This window comes from Camarhynchus parvulus, chromosome 5 (assembly GCF_901933205.1).
Source record: "Camarhynchus parvulus chromosome 5, STF_HiC, whole genome shotgun sequence".
NCBI classification, from domain to species: domain Eukaryota; kingdom Metazoa; phylum Chordata; class Aves; order Passeriformes; family Thraupidae; genus Camarhynchus; species Camarhynchus parvulus.
In genome coordinates this window covers 46,198,269-46,217,741 of record NC_044575.1, presented here as the reverse complement: position 1 = coordinate 46,217,741, position 19,473 = coordinate 46,198,269, and the positions used below count along the sequence as shown (strand labels likewise).

Sequence of the window (19,473 nt, the reverse complement as noted above, 5' to 3'; positions counted from 1 at the left end):
AACTGGGGCATTGTCTAAAAGTGTAGTACCTTTCCTATCTCCCAGGAGAGGGATACACAGTCATCATTTTTATTAGAGGATTTGAATGCCATTCACCCATGGCAGCCCATTTGATTCCCACTCACTCCATCTGAAAAGGATCTAGCCATTACGAGTATCAGATTCTCTGTGAACTACGCAGTAGTCTGGCAGCTGGGACATCATGGGGCTTAACTCAGGGTGACTAGGTTAGCACTCAGTACTGTGAACACCTGAGCAGTTCTGCACCAGCCACATGGACGAGACATGGGCCCTGAGGACTGAGTTGAGCAGAAGTACCTTCTTATGGCTGTAGCATGTTCTTTCTTCCCAAAGAAACGTGCACCATAGGTGTATCTTTAAGGAGAGCTAAGGTAAGTCAGTTCTTTAACTGCATGGTAAAATTATTAAACTGCTTTTGTGCATTAGGTTATTTGTAGAAAAGTGGTTCTCATCAAAGACTGTGACATAAAAAGCAGGATTTTTAAAAAACTAGTAGAGAAACTAGAGAGTATCCTTTTAAGAAAACAATGGATCAGGCAAGAGAAAATAAGGAGAGTTAATACGTATTCTGCAACAACTGGAATGTTTTGTTCCAGGGATAAATCAATCCTCATATCTTTAATTTAAAAAAGGAATCAAGTTTGCAGTCCTACTTTGCTGCTGGAAGAAACATGTCATAAGGAACACATTTTATTGTAACTTACTTTTGTCCAAGTTTGAAGGGCTGCAGCCTCATGTTATGCTCTTCATTGGACCTGCTCCCCCCATGGCAGGAAATGAAGGACAGGCTTAGTAGCACTTGTGGCAGACACATTCCTGAGATGGGAAGGGACTGTCAGGTAAAGGTCAAGCAGCTAAAGAAACTAACAAACTAACACCGAGACTGCTCAAGTGATGTTCAAGCAGTCTGACAATGATTTATCTTGCGACACAAATGTATAAAAAGAAATCTCGGGTAAGTGGCATACAGATGATCATTAATCACCCTTGTGTTACAGCTACTCACTTTGTTGGCAGAACATTAAAGCTCAGAATGTTGCAAAACTTCAAGCTTGATTAGCCCAAAAGTTTGTAGATGATGTCATTTTCTGTTACAGACAGGTCTTTGGTGACTCAGATAATCAGCCTTGACAATATCTATAAATTTTCAGACTAATCAAGCTGAAAGTTATTTCACTATTTTTTTTTTTTAATACTACAGTAAAAACCAATTTATCATTCATTTTTATAGTCTTTCCTTTTTTACCCTGTTGGTAAGATTCCACCTGTTGATGTTCCTCTGGTGTCAAAAATGCTGGAAGCACCAGCAGAGCTAACTTAGCTCTTCTACTCCCACTGTCTAATATTTGTATACACTATGTTAATAGTTCTCCACTGCTGCTTTCCCCTTCAAGCTCAAATCCTTACACACACAGCATTTGCTTGAATTAGACTGTGTGTTTTTCTGTAGTTAGTTGCAAAGCACATGCCTGTCAACAGCTGGAATCCAAAACTAGGCCTCTGATGGAAAAGTCTACAAACACGAGCCCCCGTTCTGCAAGTCCCTGCCATGCCCAGCATGTGCTCCACATCCAGACAGCTCTGGTCATCCCACCAGGCCTGCCAGTGAATTTGCTAAGGGTCACATGCCTGCATGACAGAAAATGAGGTGGTTCTTCCTATCATTTTCTATTTTTGATGCTTCCTCTTATGTGCTTGGCTCTTTAAATAATTCCATCTGCATACAATGTAACTGTTCAGTTTAAAACTACAGGTCAAGTTGAAAACTGTCCGGCCAGAGGTATCTCTCTTACACAAGAGTAAAGAAACAAGGGGATTCAGTTTCATCCAGCAAGCCCCAAAACTTCAGGCTACAAACAAGTAATTAGGGCACAGAGCATAAGAGGACAACAAAAGATGAACTGAACACACACACTGAGGGGAGGACATGAGCACAGGCTACAGCAACTGACAGCAAGCACTGCTGCCTGGCACCAAACACACAAAAATACCCCACTAAAGCAAAAACAAACAACAAAAATGAAAAGCTATTGATAAGTATCTGCATTAATAGACTCGTGTTTATAAACATTGAAAAGTTTTTATTTTATAGATAAATAGCATGGTGATTTTAAAAGTTAAGAAACAACACAACTTAAAAGCTCTGACTCCCCAAGATACTAACTACTTGTCAGAGTTTATAATTTACTCTTACTCCAGCACACTAAAATGGCAGCTTCCTCCTTTTCATATTGCACTTGAAACCTTCTTGCAAAGGCTACATTGTTTTCAGGTCCTAGCACCAAAGCTGACAATTGAAACCAGTGTCTCAAAGTATCTCCAAGTGCAAACCGAAAGTTTAAGGTGTTGGAAGTGCCATGCTTAAACACAGCAACAGTGAAAATAGTGTTCTCTTTCCAAAGCAAGAGAAAGACAACTCTCCAAGATTCCCTTAAAGCAGTCAGAAATAGATTAGCATTTGTGATGATTAGGTGTGGACAATCACATACAGTTGAAGATATAGTCAAGGAGTTTAGCTCATAATTCTTTTGAGTCTACTGTTTCTGAGAAGTGTATTTTGCACTGTTTTCATATTTGTTACTTCCATCATGGCTGGGACAAAAATTTAGTTCTCAGAAGAAACAAAAATGGACAGAAAGAAAGAACAGATTCAGCCTCATTCAAAATATGCTATTCCAAAATAGCACTGAAAAATAGAGGTTGAAACTATGGCAAAGAAATCTCAATGGAATTTCAGTATGACTGAAGAAATTTACATTCATTACAAGAATGAGAAGAAGGTACCTTACTTTGAATTTCTGGAAGAAACATGATTATCTGTCTTACAACCTGTTAGTAGCATCCCCCAAAGAGTTAACTTCCCCAAATTCAAAGTTTTTCCTAATATATCAGTTCTCTTGGAGCACAGTTTTGCATGATGTCTGGAGTGAAATTAGAATGGTCATAAATTTCAGTAACTTGTAATTTTATCAAGCAAGATGATATGAGAAGGAAACACAGAATTTTTTGTGCAGACTGCAGGCCACTGCCATCATAGACTGCTTTTGATGTCATAGGAATAGTTTAAAACATCAAGCTCCAGGCCTATGCCACTCCTCACTGCCTGCCTACTACAGCATGGGACTGTTATGACTGAAAAAAAGTAGCTTACCACAGAAAAAAATGTACTTTTTCCCTTTAAAGGTTTGCACAAACTTTGTTCTTTGCTTCCTGTTTTTGTATCTAAACTTATTTTTTTAAAAATTCATTTAAAACAGCACTGATGTAGATAATAAAAAAAAAGAAAAAGCAAAGAATTGTGTTAAGTGCAGCTTTTATAATCATGTTCTTAATTTCTTTTTTCCTTTTACATTTACCACAAAAGAAGTATCTTTTCATTGATTTCACTCCAAGGGAAAACATAGGAAATCACTTTTTTGCACAGAGAAGCAAAGTTGTGGACCAGAAACTTGTTTCCCCACAGGACATTTCAGATGGAGAGTTGCAATTTTGCATCATTAAGGCAAAATGAGGAATACTTCCATCACGTGTCACACAGGTCTCTCCCACTCTGGCCACTGGATAGATCCATAATTAAAAACCTTTGTAATTACTTGTTTGTTTTAAATAGAAAACAGTCATTCTCTTCATTGCTTATCAGTTTGAAAGAAAAGGCCCCTTCCGGCCTTCTCTCAGAACTTCAGTCTTGTGATTAGATCAAGCATATGCAATTGCTTCAAACCAGCAACAGAAAGTAGCAGTTGAGCTAAGTGTCAATTAGTTGTAATCTACTGATCTGATTAGAGGCCTTCACAAATGTTTGGTGACGATTGCAAATAACAGCCAAGCAGATAGGAATGATGCAATACCCAACAGTTTTGGGATCAGCTCTCGTACAGGAATAGAGGAACAAGAACATCTGTAAGTACGGTATTAAAAATATTATCGTCCACAGCCAGAAGGGCAGGGATAGCAGTCGTACTTTTAAGGAGTGTGTCCATGTGGTTCCTTCCTGTGGCTCCTTGGGGTGTTGCTGAATGTGCTCCAGTGCCAGTTTGTTGTACGTCTCATTGATTTCAAAGACGTAATAAAAAGCTGCAGCACTCACTAGCAAGTACAGCCCCACGCCAATCCAGCCCATCCTCTGGCGGAAGTTCATCATTCTCCATGCTCTGCCCCTGAAACAAAAGGTGACAGAAACATTCAGTACAGCCTGGAAAGAGAGACAACAGATGAACCTTGGTTTTCATAACTTTCTATAACTTTTCATCGGACATTACTTAAAACACACACATCAATTTCTGAGTTTTCTCTACATCATAGAAAATCACCACTCTGCCAGCAACAGGTTAATGGCAACAACATAAGAAGCTCCACTGATGGCTCTGGATAGTTCAGGGCCTGCTGGCTATCAGGATATACCTGGCTTAAGCCAGGTACTCAGGGAATAAAAGAAAAGTCATCAATTGGGTAAGTTACTTACCCCATCTGCCCTCAATGTCTCTAGACACAGAGATAATGTAAGATTTTCTATAAATAAGTAAAGTTTGGAAAGTTCTTTGATGCCTTCAAGACAGCCAGTAATGGTACCATCACTGCTTGTCTGTGGTGCAGCAACATCCACTTCTATTAAGCCCTAGCTGAGTGCCCATTTACAAAACACAGAAAGGGATGTTTTCAATTTGAACATGAGGGTCAAGGCTTAGGCTGTACTAAAGGGATGTATCTGCACAAATAACTGGAGGCCCAGAGACACTACTGGGCTCAATTTGAGCTGCTTCAAATCTCCAGCTGGCCAGATGGATCTAGAGGACTGGAAACACTCTTCAAACCCGTCACTAACACTTCAGCTGGAGTGTACCTCCACACAAATGAAGTCATCACCTCTTCCCCTCCAAACAGCCCTTGTACAGGGCAAGGAGAACCACTGCTTCTCTGCACCTGATTAGGGTTCTCCAAAAAATGCTTTTTCAGACCTCTGGGCTTTTACCTTTTGTACCTTTTCCTATAGAGGGGTAAAATCCATCTATGTACTGATGTTTTAAGAAAATATATCAGGCCTTTAAAATACCACACAGAAATGCTTATTGAAAAATGAATTATGCATGGAAACCAGTAACAATTCATGGAAGCATTAGAGAATTTACCATAAATGATACAAAATAATGACACCATTCTAAATCACCCTTTCTGAGCCAGATCAATCTGCCAGTTTCGTTGGCAATCCTACTCCCCGATTTTATATAACTGAGGGATATTCTCAATCCTGACATGACAGAATCTGATCAAGACAGCCCCAGAGAAAGTGTTCTGGCCCTCAGACTCCTGCATTCATGGTGGCTAAAAGAATCAAACATTCAGGGACATAAATACCTGAGAAGGAACAGTAAATACCTGAAAGGGAACAGTAAACACTTGAGAAAGCTATTGTAGATTTAAGTAATGTCAACTTCTCGTTCAGCTGATCCTTCTATATAACTCAGTTGCACGTTTCCCTTTATTACCCCGAGTCAATACGTTTAGTAGGACAACTGAAAAATTGTTGAAAGAAACTGTTAATCTAGACGGTAAAAACTTGAACCCCGGTCTGCGTTCACCCGCTAAATAAGCCGCTGGCCGCTTTTTCCAGCAGTTCGGCATATCCGAGTTGTCGCCTTCGAGGAAAACAAGCCGTCACAAGGTATGTACATATTGAAAACATAAACACTAGCAAAACAGCAGCAGATTTAAGAAGGTAAACACCAGCGCGTTTTGATCCTGCCCTTGAGCAGCAGCCAGAAGAGCCTTAGCTCCCGGTTATATCGAAAGAGGCTGAGCTAACAGAGTCCTCTCATTGTTATTCTCCGTTATCAGACCCAGCTACAACTTGCAGCTTTTGGGCACACCCGCGATGGTTCTCGGACCCCTTCAGCCCACTGGGGCTCTCCTCAGGCACCCCCGCGCACACCGCCCGCCGGACCCGCGCTCCGGGCGAGACGCGCTTCGCCGCCGCGGGTCCTTCTGGGCGCCGGCAGCTCCTTACCTTCCTCCGGCGGAGAAGGAGGGAGCGGGAGGGCGGCGGCGGGCGGCCCGCTCCCCTCAGCCCGCGCCGCGGCGCCAGGAGGCGGCGAGTCCCGCGGGCCCGCCCCGCTGCCCGCCCGCCGCCATGGCCGCCCGCCGGCACCGGCACTTCCGGCTCGGGCCGACGGCTGCCGGGGCGCGCGGCCGCATCCGGGGCGGGCGCCTTGGCCGGCGGCCATCTTGGCTTGGGCGCGCGCCCCTCTGTGGCCGGAGTGGCCTCGCCCAAAATGGCGGCGTGGCCCTGAGGCGGCGCTCGCCTCTGCGCGGGGAGCAAAGTCAAAGTGTGTTTCCTTCGTGAGCCCGCCGAGGGAAGTAACAACAACGATTACTAAGGAAGTTACAACAGATACTGAAACAGTCCAGCAAATGGCAAACGTGTAGTCAAACCCCAGTATGTGCTTATACATAAACATGACGTAGTAGGTTATTTCTATCAAATTAAATTATCAGGAGATATTATATGCTTATTATCCCATAGCAACGGGTGTTGGGAACAGGTGATCTTTAAGGTCCATATGTCTCTATGATCTAGTGGAGAAAAGCTTTTAATGATGCTAAAAGATCGTTTAAATTGAGAGCAGAATGACACGGTCAGGTGTGTGCTATGGAATGACGGCGGTGATTTTGGGAGAGTTTGTGAGAATGTATTCGCCTGAATTCAGGAACTGGGACATGAGCTCCGTGCCAGTTAACGCTGAAACTGCATCGCCTTACATAGAAGTGAAACCTGTTAGTAAATTGTGTCCTAAAGTCATGAGGAAACTACCCTTTCTTATTGTGAAAGCAGCAATGACCACAATCCACTCTCATCAGCTCTCATTAAGTTGACGGAGGCTAAAAAAGGATTTTAAAATGAATGCCCAATAAGAAACAAAAATTGCTAAAGCAAAGACTTTTTTGTTTATGTCTAAATACATAGGATCTTCTGCCAGTTTTCTTGGGGAGGTAGCAGGTGCATGTAACACAGTATATAAGAGCTGCTGCTAAATCCAATCTATGATGGATTATCCTGCTATGTTTGGTGTTTCAACAAAAAGCATTAGAAGCTGGTGTTTTGGATTATAGTCAGGACAGCTGATGAAGAAATGGACGGAGCTGCAGATATCAGTAGAGAAAAGGGACACTTGAGAGCCCACAAGAGTCAAAAATACAAATCCCGTGCCTAGAGCAACTTCAAGTCCTACTGTTTCGGGCTTTGGGGGTTTTCTTTGTTTGTTTGTTTGATTGTTTTGTTGTTGTTGTTTTGGGTTTTTTTTGTTTTAGTGTTGTTGTTTTGTTGGGGGTTTTTGGTTTTGTTTGTTTGTTTGGGGGGATTTTGTTGTTGGGTTTTTTTTTGCTTTAATGCTCCTTGAAGGCCCAAAAGTGACACAAGATGGCGCCCAGAACCACAGGCAGAGCCAACCTGAGCAACACCCTGACTCCCAGGTCAGAGATTTTACACTTTAGTTCAGTTGAATGAAGATTTCATTATCTTTCCTGAAGTTTAAATAAACCATTTGTGTAGTTCTGATGACAGATGTGGATATGAATAGCTACATACAGGTAATTACTCCTGGAACACTTCTCTCAGCTAAATCCCATTCTTTCCATTCTTACAGGTGGTGAGGTCCCAGTTGATCTAAAAGTGAATAAAGCTCCTGTGTGGCTGACAGACCTTCCCCTCAAGCATGGCTATATTGCATTTACTTATATTGAGGATAGAGGTAATGATGAACCAGTTTATTTAAAAAAAACCACCTAGATGTCAAAGAGAAGGCTTCCAGTACAAGTTAGTATGTGACTGTGTGAATGTGTGGCTTGGCAGTGGATACATGTGCTAAGTGTAAAGCCTGCATTTGCAATTCAGATTCCTAAGAAAAATCAGTGAAATGTGGACCTTATTCCTACTTGAGAAGCCTGTCTTTTCACTGAATGGTTGGAGTTGGAAAGAGAGGATGGTTTAGGATTTAACCTGCTTGTAAGCCAAGTAGGTTAAAAGACTCAGCCAAGGGTCTTCTGTGATAAACACAGAGCCTGAGATTGTGGCTATAAAGAGAAGGATCTAAAAAATTTGAAGAGTTATAACAGTCACAAACTGCCTTTGAAAGCTAAGGCATAACACCAGACAGAGTGATTTGTAGTATTTTTAGGCTAGATCTCGATCTGTATAAATTCAATGTTATGCTTAATCTCTGCCATAGTAAAGAAGGGACAGAGGAAATAACTGAGGGTTTGTTGGCTGGTTAGTTTTAGCAGCAGGCCTCTGAGGGGAGGGAATAATACCAAAATTAGTAGAACAAGAAGCAACTGTTCTCAGCTTTAGACAAATTCCAGTCACAAGTGCTGGTAATAATAAAGGGAAAGATCTCATAACTCTGCATATTGAAATGAGAACATACACCTGGTGAGACTCAAAAGAGTAATATTCACCTTGGGAAACCAGAGAAGATAGAGGTCTGCTGAATCCAAAGGAAATAATATTTAATGAACAGAATCAAATAATTAAATAATGGGATTTTGTAGTGCTAAAAAATAAGTGTTTGACCTAGTTTTGACATACAATGTATTTTTATAGAAATATTTGGTTTATTTTGAAGGTAAACCAGAGAAGCAATGGAGCAGCAAAAGCTGGCTGCTCCATAGAGGGCAGGAGCCAAGTAGAATAACACAGGTGATGGGCCAGAGCCTTGTAGGACACTGATTTGTGATTCATCTAGAACATCACATTCCTGGATCTTTTCCTTCTTAATCCTAACTCTAAACCACACTTTTGGCTAGAGAACTAGGATCCTTACAGACTGCATATATGTTTGGATTCCAAGGGAAAAAACTCATGTGAATTTTTATCACTGAGTGCATGAATGCCCAAGCCCAGTCCCACAGAGCCCGAGCAAGGCAAGCAGGGAGCACTGGATTCAGACAGGAGTACAGAGCATCAGGCAAGTAACAAGGCAGGCCCAAGCTGTGAAGGCAGCCCACAGACTAGGGTCAGATCCAGTGAGAACTAGGGTCAGACATCACCTAGCAATTGCCATGAAGGTCCACACTGATAAGAAAAGACTGAGGTCAAGCTAAGAAGTCAGTCTGTGACTCCAGATCCAGATAAACATGGCTTGGCTCAGCCATGGCTGAGCTGTGGACGCATACTGATACAGGTCAGGCATGAAAGCACAGGGCTTGGCTAACCTGGGGCTCCTGAGCCCATGGGAGGGGTCAGGTGGGGATTGTTGGGGCCATTAAGGCCTGTTAGGATGCTCAGGATCCTGACAAAGTACATAGGATAAATGAGGGTTAACAAGAGGAATCAGAAGGGTCAGTTGTAATCTTTAAATCAAACAAAGTTTTCATAACTCAGTATTAATCGAAATCAGCCTTTCCTGGGCTTAGATTTTGGCCAAAATAGAAAAGCAAAGGTAGAATACCTGTGATGATTACAAAACCAAATTTAGCTGGCTTTCCAAATGGAAGGCAGAAGCTGAAGGACAGAATGCATCCCACATCCTTTTTGGTGGATCTTATGTTTATATTTAGCAACGTTGTAGTAGGTTCTCACTGACAAGTAATCAAGAAGTGAGAATCTAATAACAGAGACATTTCTGTCAAGATGGCATTTGCCTTCCAGTTTGTAAGACACTGATTTGTGATTCATCTAGAACATCACGTTCCTGGATCTGTTACTTCTTAATCCTAACTCTAAACCACACTTTTAGCTAGAGAACTAGCATCCTTACAGACTGCATATATGTTGGGATTCCAAGGAGAAAACTCATGTGAATTTTTATCAGCGAGTGCATGAATGCCCAGTGTTTCTGCAGCTTGTAGCAGTTTTATTTATTAGATGAGTTACAGTGAATTTTGTAGTATCCTGTTGTGGTGTAATAAGTTGTTTTGATAAGTTTCTTATAATTTAGTGTGAGTCAAGAACATTAGTTTGCTTCAATTCATATGTTTTATTTTATGTTTTATGAATCTTTAGTTTGTGTTTTGGAACTTTTGTTTTTTTCTGAAAATAAGGCTATAAGCTTCTGAGTCCTTTCTTTTCTTGGCTGGTTGTTTTGTATACTGCTATCTTTCTTTGAACTTTTTTGTTGGAGACACCTGTTTTCTTATAGAGTGTGGCACATTCATGTGGGAACATGCAAGAAACTTTTCTATAGGATTGAATTTTTATATTTTATTTTTTCTCATTTTAAATTTAAGTAGTATATTTGCTTGGTTCAGCTACATTGACCACATGAAAAAGAGCTATTCAGTGAGGTGAATGGTGATCTTTATCACTTTTGACTTACTTTGTATTCTTTGAATTTTTGGGACCTTAAATTACCTTACTCTTAAATTCTCAGTTCCTGAAATTCTGCTTCTACCGTTTGTTTTTTGGCAGCAGCCACATCTGAGTTAAGCTTCAGGCAGTCGTGTTATCCAGCTTCTTTGAATACCATCCATATTTTGTTCCTAGTTGTAGAAATATTTATCATCTTTCCAACAAACTTTTTGATATTTACAAATGGAATAGCAATCTCATTCTCTCAAACATCCATAGTAAACATCTGCCAAAGGAAGAATTACACACTACAACCCTCTGTCAATGTGCCTATAAAGAACTGAGTCTTTTATGAAGAAGAGCCTTGGTATTTTAGACAGAACTCTTCACTACACTGGTGCTCCTGTTCATTACTTCCCTCTGAATGTACACCTCATGGCTGCATTGTTCACTATTTACCTCTGAATTATACTTTGTTCATTGTTTACCCTCATGGCTGCATTGTCTGTGCTAAAACAATTCTGGCCGGAAAGAGATAAAATCTTTGTTTTTACCTTCTCCTCTGCAGCCAATGACAAAGTGGCTTCAAAGTTGAGCAAGAACTGACAAAACATGCTGAAAGGATATGGGCAGAGGTGTCTGGTAACTGACTATTCCTCTCCGTGGCATTTATTCAAACAGAGGACAAACATAATTTATGCAGAAGCAATGCAGCTATTGATCTCACAGCTCCAGTGATATTACCCAGCTGGGTCTTGGAGGAAAGAGAGCTTTCTTGCAGAATTTTTGTCAAACCAGTTTACAGTTATAAATTGCACTTAAACAAAACCATTATTCATTACAATTTATTGTTTTTGATGAAATCCCCACAAATAATATAAAAACCACCCAAGTCCTCTTCCAAAGCCACCATTAAAGTCCTGAGAATTCTGCTTTTCCATGTTTTCAACTAAAGTTGGCTCATACTACCAGAAAGGAACAGTTATTAAATTTCCATGCTGAGTTTGCTGCTGTCAACATGTTTGGTCATATAAACAAGGTAACTGAAAAATGACCCATGTTAAAAAGAAAAACAGAATCCTTCTTCTGTCCATATAGATAGGCCAAGAGAAACATCTGACCATCTCAGAGAGTGACTGCTCCATCCTCACAAGAGGAGTGATCTTTTTTTAAATTTCCACTAATTATCTCTCCTTCAGTGGTGCTTATGTAAAGCAAGTCAGTAATACCATGGAATTATTTTAGAGATTTAGTTGTTGCCTCTTCTGAGATTCCCAGTTTCCAGTGTACCTATCTTGCTCTAGACTGTAAACTGTATGCAGCAGGGATTATCTATATTTAGATTTTCCAGAAACATAACTTTCTTTTACTAAACAAATAGTGAAAGAACTCAGTTCAGATCAGGCCTTTTCCCAAGTTCAGAGGATCCCAACTTTTTTGCATAGACCAGGATGGAGGTTTGGAGGAGGTAGACAGCATATTGTTTTAGATTTGCAGAATCTAAGCTTTCAAAAACAAGAACAAAGACCAAAACAACAACAAACCAAAACCAAACGCACAAAAACCAAAAAAGCCTGAAAGTCCCAACAAAACCAAACCAAACAAAAAGAACTTTATGTGTGTGTCTTTTAGGAACCTCTTCCCTCTGTCCTGTTAGAGCTTAGGAATTACCCATAGTTACTAACATTAAAATAGACTGCAAGAGGCATATGTGTAAGATATCCACCCATATAATGTGAGGCTTCATATGTTCTTAGTCATAGAAATGTCTGCATAGATTATAAAAAAACAGAACTTGTCTGAGGCAATAGGAAATCACTGTCAGAGGCAGGCTGGATGCCAGAAGTACCTGATGGTTCATCCAAGCTCCAGACCTGCAGAACACCTCGTTTCTCATGGAAGTGCTCAGTGTCAGCTCAGCTGTCACAAGTGCACACTGCCAGTTCAGCTGAGAGGCCAGCACCAGAGGGGAGGCTTTCACACAAATGTCATCAACTGGAAGGCAATCTTCATCCTCATCTGCATGGAGGGCTCCTGTTGTTGTCCTGTTGTTTATCTTTAATGAAAGATAAAAGTCTGTTCACTGTAGCTGAGAAGCTTTTAAGTACTCACCCTTTAACCTGAATTTGCCTTTTTCTGAAGACCGTGCCTAGAGGTCTGTACCAGAAATCAGCCCAGAGATCCAGAATGACTTGAACATTCATACAGAGATATTAACAGCAGTTGATGGTTACTCTCAAAGGGAAAAATTCAATAATTTATCGGTAAGTAAGTATTCACATTTCATTTAACAAAAGGACATTAAGCAGTATTTGCAAATCTTTAAAGTAAAAGTCATTATGTTTTTTCCTTACTGTGCAGAATTTTTAAGCTGCTGCTCCATGCTATATAAAATGGAATTTCTGTAATGCCTACTGTCATATACTCTGTCACATAATTCAAAGTGAATATTTAAATATCTCCAGCTTAGCACATTTATTACTGCATTTGTTGGCATTCTTAAAGAGGAGAAATGTCCACTTCTCCACACAAATGTATGCTTGATTTGCCTTTCACCAACACAATGTAAACATAGTCATCATAAAGACATGTAGGTACTGGAAGAGTAAAGAAATACACTGCTATGAGACTGTAAGAAGTGTAAGTGCATCCAGATCAACACCTTCTCCACATGAAAAAGTATCTGGCTTAAATTAATGTGTCACTGTAAGTGCATTTCTGCACTGCTTTGTTTAATAGGAGTTAGATCACCTCCATTCTAAATTGATGCCTCTACATAGTGCAGAACTTGTTTGCCAAGAGTTTGTAGTGTTCTGGGTAACTGTTACCAGTTGAAGTGCTTCACCAGTGAATCCAGTGCATAATTGATGATGTTGCAATGGATTGTGATGCAAACTTAAAGCTATCCTTATCTGGGTGTTGAAGCAGAGGTTACCATTTCAAGGTTTTTTCATCTTCTATTCTGTCACTCTTTTTTCACTAGCTAGAAACTATAATTCTCAGGTTGTTGGCAAGTTTTTGAAGTGCTAGTTCTAAGTGTTTTGGCAAAACAGCCTCTGAAGCAGTGGAAAATCTTTAGCTTGGTAAAATTAGGCAGCCTGATACTTTCCTGGAGTGGCTTCACACAGTGAAAATGCTTAGAGACTTGGCTAGCCAGCACTGCACTGGTGGGTGAGAGCAGCCACCCTAACCCAGGAGGGTCAGAAAGAGCAGTGGAACAGAAGGTGTAGATGCCCCTTCTCTGGAAATCTGCGCAAATAAGGCCCCTAAAACCCTACCAATGTTAGCCAGCAACACAAGAGTTTTGTAACTGTAGAAAAGTCTGTGACAGCTCCAAGTTCTCCTTTCCTCAGCTGTGTGGAGAGAGGGAAAACCAGTCTTTTGGGGCTATTGACATTGATAGCAAGTGGAGATGATTAGCAAAGAGTTTAGGTTTGAATTCTTACAAGACTGAATAGGCGAGATCCTTTGACAAGACCCACATGCCTATTATTCTCCCCCACCCCAATCCAGATTTCATAATCTTCAGAAGATGTCCTACAAATTGTGGTCAATCCTTCTGGCAGGCTCTTTTGGTTTGCAGAGTAGCCAGAATCTAACCTGAAACCACTATCAGCTTTACCCTCAAGACATCTGGGGTTAACTTTTAATTTTCTGGCTTATAAAACCATTTTCGGGAGAGAGCTCTATAGTCCAAGTAGCTGAAAAATTACTTAAGTGCTTGTAACACTTTGATGACAGCTCCTTGGCACATCCTGAGGCCCCTGCCATCTAAATGGTGGCATTAGTGCTTTCCTTAGGTTTAGGCTGTTCCTTAACCTGTCTGACTTCTCCTAGCAGGCCTCCATGTGGAAAAGAATCCCACTTCATAGGCTGGGTGCAAATGGAGCAGAAATAACCACTACACAAAGTTCTGAGAGTTCAAGAAGAACATTCCTCTAACATTCTGATTTGCTTAGCTTGTTCTCCAAGTAAATAAAAGAGGGAGTGTGTATGTATCTGTATTTATTGCACAATTTCAAAACCAAGTACATAGACCTCTTTTGGACATTGAGCTTCTATATGTATTGGGACAGTTGGCACTTGGGTAATGGAAATTGGGTTCTGATGAAGGGAATAGGTACAATGTTAGCTCATTCCTTATCACACAATGGGAACCTTTATAGGCACAGGTTAGGACAAACTTTTCATCCATGTGAAAAGCTTTCTTCAGAAGTCACATCAGAAAACTGAGGCTCAGGGCAAGCAGTCTTCATCCATTCAGTCACTAACATTCCTTCCCCTCTCCAGAAGCTCTGAGAGAAGGGAAAATCCCAAAGGGCAGCATTGACATTTCAAAACAGTTCAACTCTAAAGGCTGCTCTTGTACATGTGGTACATTAACATGAAGCACAGAATTGGCCTGTTCAGAACCACTAGGAATATTTGCTGTGATCCTGCCTATGGAAGTGTCCCTTTTAGCTGTCAGAAAAGTGATTGTAAAGCCATACCTGTGCAGGCAGCTCCAAAATGACACTCTGGGATTGTAACAAGTCCTGCATTCAGATGTGCTCATCGCCTAAGCTTTATTTACAGACTGTCAGGCACTGAGTATGTGAGATAATAAATTTAATAGCCCAGTGATACAACAAGTATTAATGGAATTTATCATCTATGCAACTACAAGTGTCTTACAGGATCCAGGCAATCTAAAATGTCTGAAAGTTTGTGATTCTAAATGAGCTATCTATTTCACTTTACAAGCCTGAGCATCTAGTAAATGCTCAGAGCTATAAGCAAATTGTGGTCTCAGTTGATTAATTCCAGCTCTTTTTGTTGATGGTGGTTTGGCTTGGGGTTTTTTTCCCTTTTTCCTTTTACATTACAGCTGATTAGCTCCTGTTTTCTAAAACTTGTCTACTGAACTTCCAGTTCTTTTCTACATGACCTTCTTCTTTCAGAAGAGCATGTAGTAGGAGGCAGAAATGGGATGTTACAAGACAGAGTGTTGGTAATGTGGAGAAGATGTACATGTATAGTTTAATCTTTGTATATGAGACTGGTACTTGAGCAAAGGGGGGAAAAAGCCTCTTGGTTATTGAGTGTGGGGACTAGATAATGTTTCGGAATGCACTCTGAGTGGGAAAAAGCCAAGGATGGGAGATGACTGGTGGAGCAAGACAGGTTGTATTCCTGCCTCTAGGAGAGTAGTCAGTAGGAGTCAAGTCAGTTCACCGTTGGTGTGTAAGTATGAAAGGTTTGTGAGCACAAGAGGAGCAGCACCTGACTCAAAGCAGGGCTTTCCCAACTGTGCTTCTAGATTATCACCCAGAAGCACCTTTAGTTAACTTCAGGATAGTTGTGGCATGTCCAAAAGAACTCTTGTCTGTCCAAGGGAAGCTCATTTTGGTTAGGATTGGGGTTGTTTCCAAAAGGTTTTCCACATCTTGTTGATGAAGCTTGAGTTTCCTCTGTGTGTCACTGGCAAAAATGGGGTGTGCCCTTCTGCAACAACATTCCATCCTCATATACTGGGGATACTATCACATGGATTTAGTTTGTTTGGGGTTTTTTGTTTGGTTGGTTTTTTCTTTTATACACTGAAGTTAATTAACTTTGGAATACTGCTGGCATGGGCTTTGGAAATGCTTTTCTCCATTTATTCTTTTTGCACTTTTAAGACTATACATTGTGGTAGCTTTTGAAAAAGATGGAAATTGCTGCCCTTCCCAGAGAGGAAAGCCAGTATCTTCTGATGGGACTGTACAAAATCAGCAAGCACAATGGCCTGTGAACTGTTGGTGAACTCTAAGCATTTAAACAAAACAGGGAAAGGGTCCTCAATCACTGGAGCCATGAGAAGAAAGTGCAAGTGATGGTGTAGCCCACACCGAACTTGTATCTTTCCTGTTTTCTCAGTTTTAGCAGTTTAAAAGGTTCAACTGTAGCCCAAAACAACTCATGGAAATGGAGAACCACTGGAATGAGGGCATGTTCTTTAGGTCACCTTGAACATGTCCTCACCAGGAGAAGCAAAGACAGATATAAGCCAGCAAAATATGGGACGATAGTGGTAGGATTCATATATGTCCAGGTCACTTTATATGAATTTATATACATGAGTTATGTGTCCATGTCAGTCTGATTTACATTCATTATATTAAAATAGCTACATTAAAAAAAATAAATTACAGCAATGCAAAATATGTGGTAAGATGGCTCATTTTGCTGTAAGCATGCTCCCAGAATTGTTATAGGTACTTAAAACCACCTGATTAAAAAATCACAAACAGCTATAAGCAACATAACTCTCTTAGCCTGAAACTGTAGGTGGAAAACATCACTGCAGCCTAGTCCTTATCCAAGTCTCAATCCAAACCTTGATAAACTGTGAGGTCACCCAAATCCTTCAGAGAACAATCTTCAGGATTTCCTTGCACATATAGTTTGAATCATTTTAACTACACTGAAGCAACCACCAGAGTATATCTCCCCATATGTCTGCATTGACAGGGTTTGCATAAACGTTATTTCCATGGAGCTGCTTGCCATAGTACAAGGCAAGACAGCTACAGTAATGTAGCTGTGTGTCTGTGTCCACAGTTGGGTTTTGACTAGCAGAAGTTATTCAATTTAAAAAAAACCTGCTCCTACTGACATAATTATACTGGCACAGGACTTTGTCATCTTTTGTCTTGGCCACATAGATTTTTGTGTCTTTAAATTCTTTATTCACTGATGAAATGCTTTCCTTGGCTTATGAGCTTATACAGAGTCTGTCCCCAGCATGCTACATGACAAGCAAGCAAACTTGGCAGCCAGACCTTTTCTTACTTTCCTGCAGCATACACATTCATCAGAGCTCAAGATAGAAAACTTTTTGAGCTGTATATAAAGTAAGATGTACCTTCTCATAAAGGTGATTTCCTTGCACTTTCAAAAAACCCCTTAGTTATCATGTTTTCATGGTTGGAACAGAAGAGCTTGCTGTGCTCTCAGTGTGACAGGTAGCCATCTAAGCAGCACTCCACTGGGGCTGATGCAAACTCAGGAATTCTTGAATGGCCCTGCATGGGCTGGTCATCTGCCAGGCATTGTTACTCTCTTTTGTAAGGCTTTTGAGCTTTTCTAGCTGAATTTCTTCTTCTGATCTCTGAAAGATCAGAAATACCAAAGAGCCTCAGGAAGTACTCATTAATCCTTCTTTTCTTTATAAAATCAGAATACTGAAGCATAAACTGCATAGGTTGTCAGGTGAGTGGGGGACTAGAGGTGAACCATGCCTTCCCCATCCCTGCTGCTGCTGTGAAGTAGGATTGCCACCAAAAGAGGCAGTTTGATGCCTTCTCTTCCTGGCTTCTTTTTTCCAACCCATTCACTGCCTTGTGCCACTATAACCAGGTAAGAAAAAGAATGGTGATCCAGACTAAGGAATTGGTTTAGGCTAAGATTTAAATACTGTTGTCAACTTCTCGGTTTGTTTAAGTCCATCTAAGTTCCTGGCTCCCTTATTCTGTTCTTGCACAGCCACATAAGCACATGGACTGTCGTGAAGGAGGGTGTGGCAGAAAGTGAGAATAAATGTCAGTTTCTGGAGGGGCTGTGGCTCTGAACATCAACACCTGATTTAGCTGACTGCACAAGGCCTGATTTAGCTGGCAAGGCCTGATTTCCAGCTATGCTGTCTCCAATCCTTTAGAGCAGAGCAGCTGGGCAGCATCAGGTGCTAGAGGGGTCCGTGCTGGGAGCCATGACCAGAGCCCTGCAATGGGCGGGTGTCGTGTGGCCCTTGGCAAGGGATAGCCGTGGTATGTTTGAATTCAGAATCAGAAATGAGCTTTCACCCCCAGGACTAACCTTCACTGATTTGTCATTTAAAAGCTGCTGGCCAAGAACACATTCAGAAAAGTTTCCAGACAATAGCTGCAGGTATGTGTTTTGCCAGAAATTAGGTAAAAAACAACCTTAAATTGTAGAAACTCAGCTTTTGTCACACACATCCTCTAGTGAACCGCTGTGGAAAGAAGTCCTATCTGTCCTTTTGATGAATCTTGCAATGATTAAGCAGTTGTAGATGTAGCAGAGAGCTGAGGAAATGGCAGCTCACCATGCTTCTCATACATTTCCCTCTGGCTGCCTCACTGGTGATGACAAGTTCCACGTGCTGTGTGGCACCTGGACTACTCTTTGAGTCCCTCTCTCAGGGCCCAGAAGCTGCAGTGCAGCACATGCAGTGTTTTCCTTGTGTTCCCTCCTACCTACAACCTCACTCCAGCAGTGCTGTGTTAGCACATGGTCTGACTTGGTGGTTTGGCTAACTGGAGAAAGGGGAGACCTGTTCTGATACTCAGCCAGCCCTCCTGTCCATCCACAGCAGAGTAACAACTGTCTTGTAATAATAAAAAATGCAAATAAAAGTAAAAGCCCTGAACTGCAGGCAAGGTAAATCACTTCACCACCTTCTTTCTGCTCATTGCAAAGGATCCTATTGTGACTTCTGCCGAGTGCTGAAAAAATAATTCAAAAAATACTGAGAAAATATACTTTGATAACTAATTAAGTGGAGATGTCTTATATTATTCTAAAATGAATTTCTGTGGAATTTCACTAACTTGTGCCACATTGCAAGTATCCAGCTTTGTCAGAGCCCCTGTATTTGTTGAAAGGGTTAGAAGACAAGGTGTGAGAGGTTCCAGCTAAACAAGGGAAACCTGCTTTGGCCTGTAGCTGAAGCTAAGATGAAGAGAAAGATAGTTCTGATTGCTGGAGGGCTCAAGATCCTAATCAACCCTGACCCCTTTAATTAGCATGGAGAGCTCATGAGCTGCAGCTTACAGAATTGCGCCACAGAAAGTCACAGGAATAGTCAGCTTGCTCCTGATCAGGAATTGCATAAATATTACCCTGGGGCTTCCTGTGGTCACAGGTTTGGCATTGCCTGAACAAGCTGTGCAATGTAAACAGAGGATTGTAATTTATTTAGCAACATTGTACAGCAAGATGCAGTACAGAGGCACATCAGGTGAAATGTTTCCTGCATCTGCAGTTGTTCAAGGGTTAAGATTCAAGAAGTATAGTTTAAAATGGAGGCATTTACCAGCTTTCTCCTTCCTAAGATTGAACCTGGTCTTTGATATATGTCATATAAATTTGTCTATATTGGAACAAAGCAAATTCCTCCTTTTTAGTGCACG

The 19,473-nt window shown here is 41.1% G+C and overlaps 1 protein-coding gene across 2 annotated transcripts; it reads right to left on the bottom strand.

Annotated features, from left to right (window-relative positions):
- Positions 1–2,081: 2,081 nt before the first annotated feature.
- TMEM251 (transmembrane protein 251) lies at positions 2,082–6,150 on the bottom strand. 2 transcript variants are annotated; one of them, XM_030949330.1, is made up of 2 exons: positions 6,023–6,150; positions 2,082–4,178 (listed from the first exon to the last, which is right to left on the bottom strand). In XM_030949330.1, exon 2 carries the CDS (start codon positions 4,160–4,162, stop codon positions 3,767–3,769), a length of 396 nt encoding a protein of 131 aa, XP_030805190.1. In that variant the 5' UTR covers positions 4,163–4,178; positions 6,023–6,150; the 3' UTR covers positions 2,082–3,766. The 2 variants fall into 2 exon arrangements, with proteins under 2 accessions (XP_030805190.1, XP_030805191.1); XM_030949331.1 differs by lacking the exon at positions 6,023–6,150 and adding an exon at positions 5,395–6,011.
- Between the last annotated feature and the right edge of the window lie 13,323 nt (positions 6,151–19,473).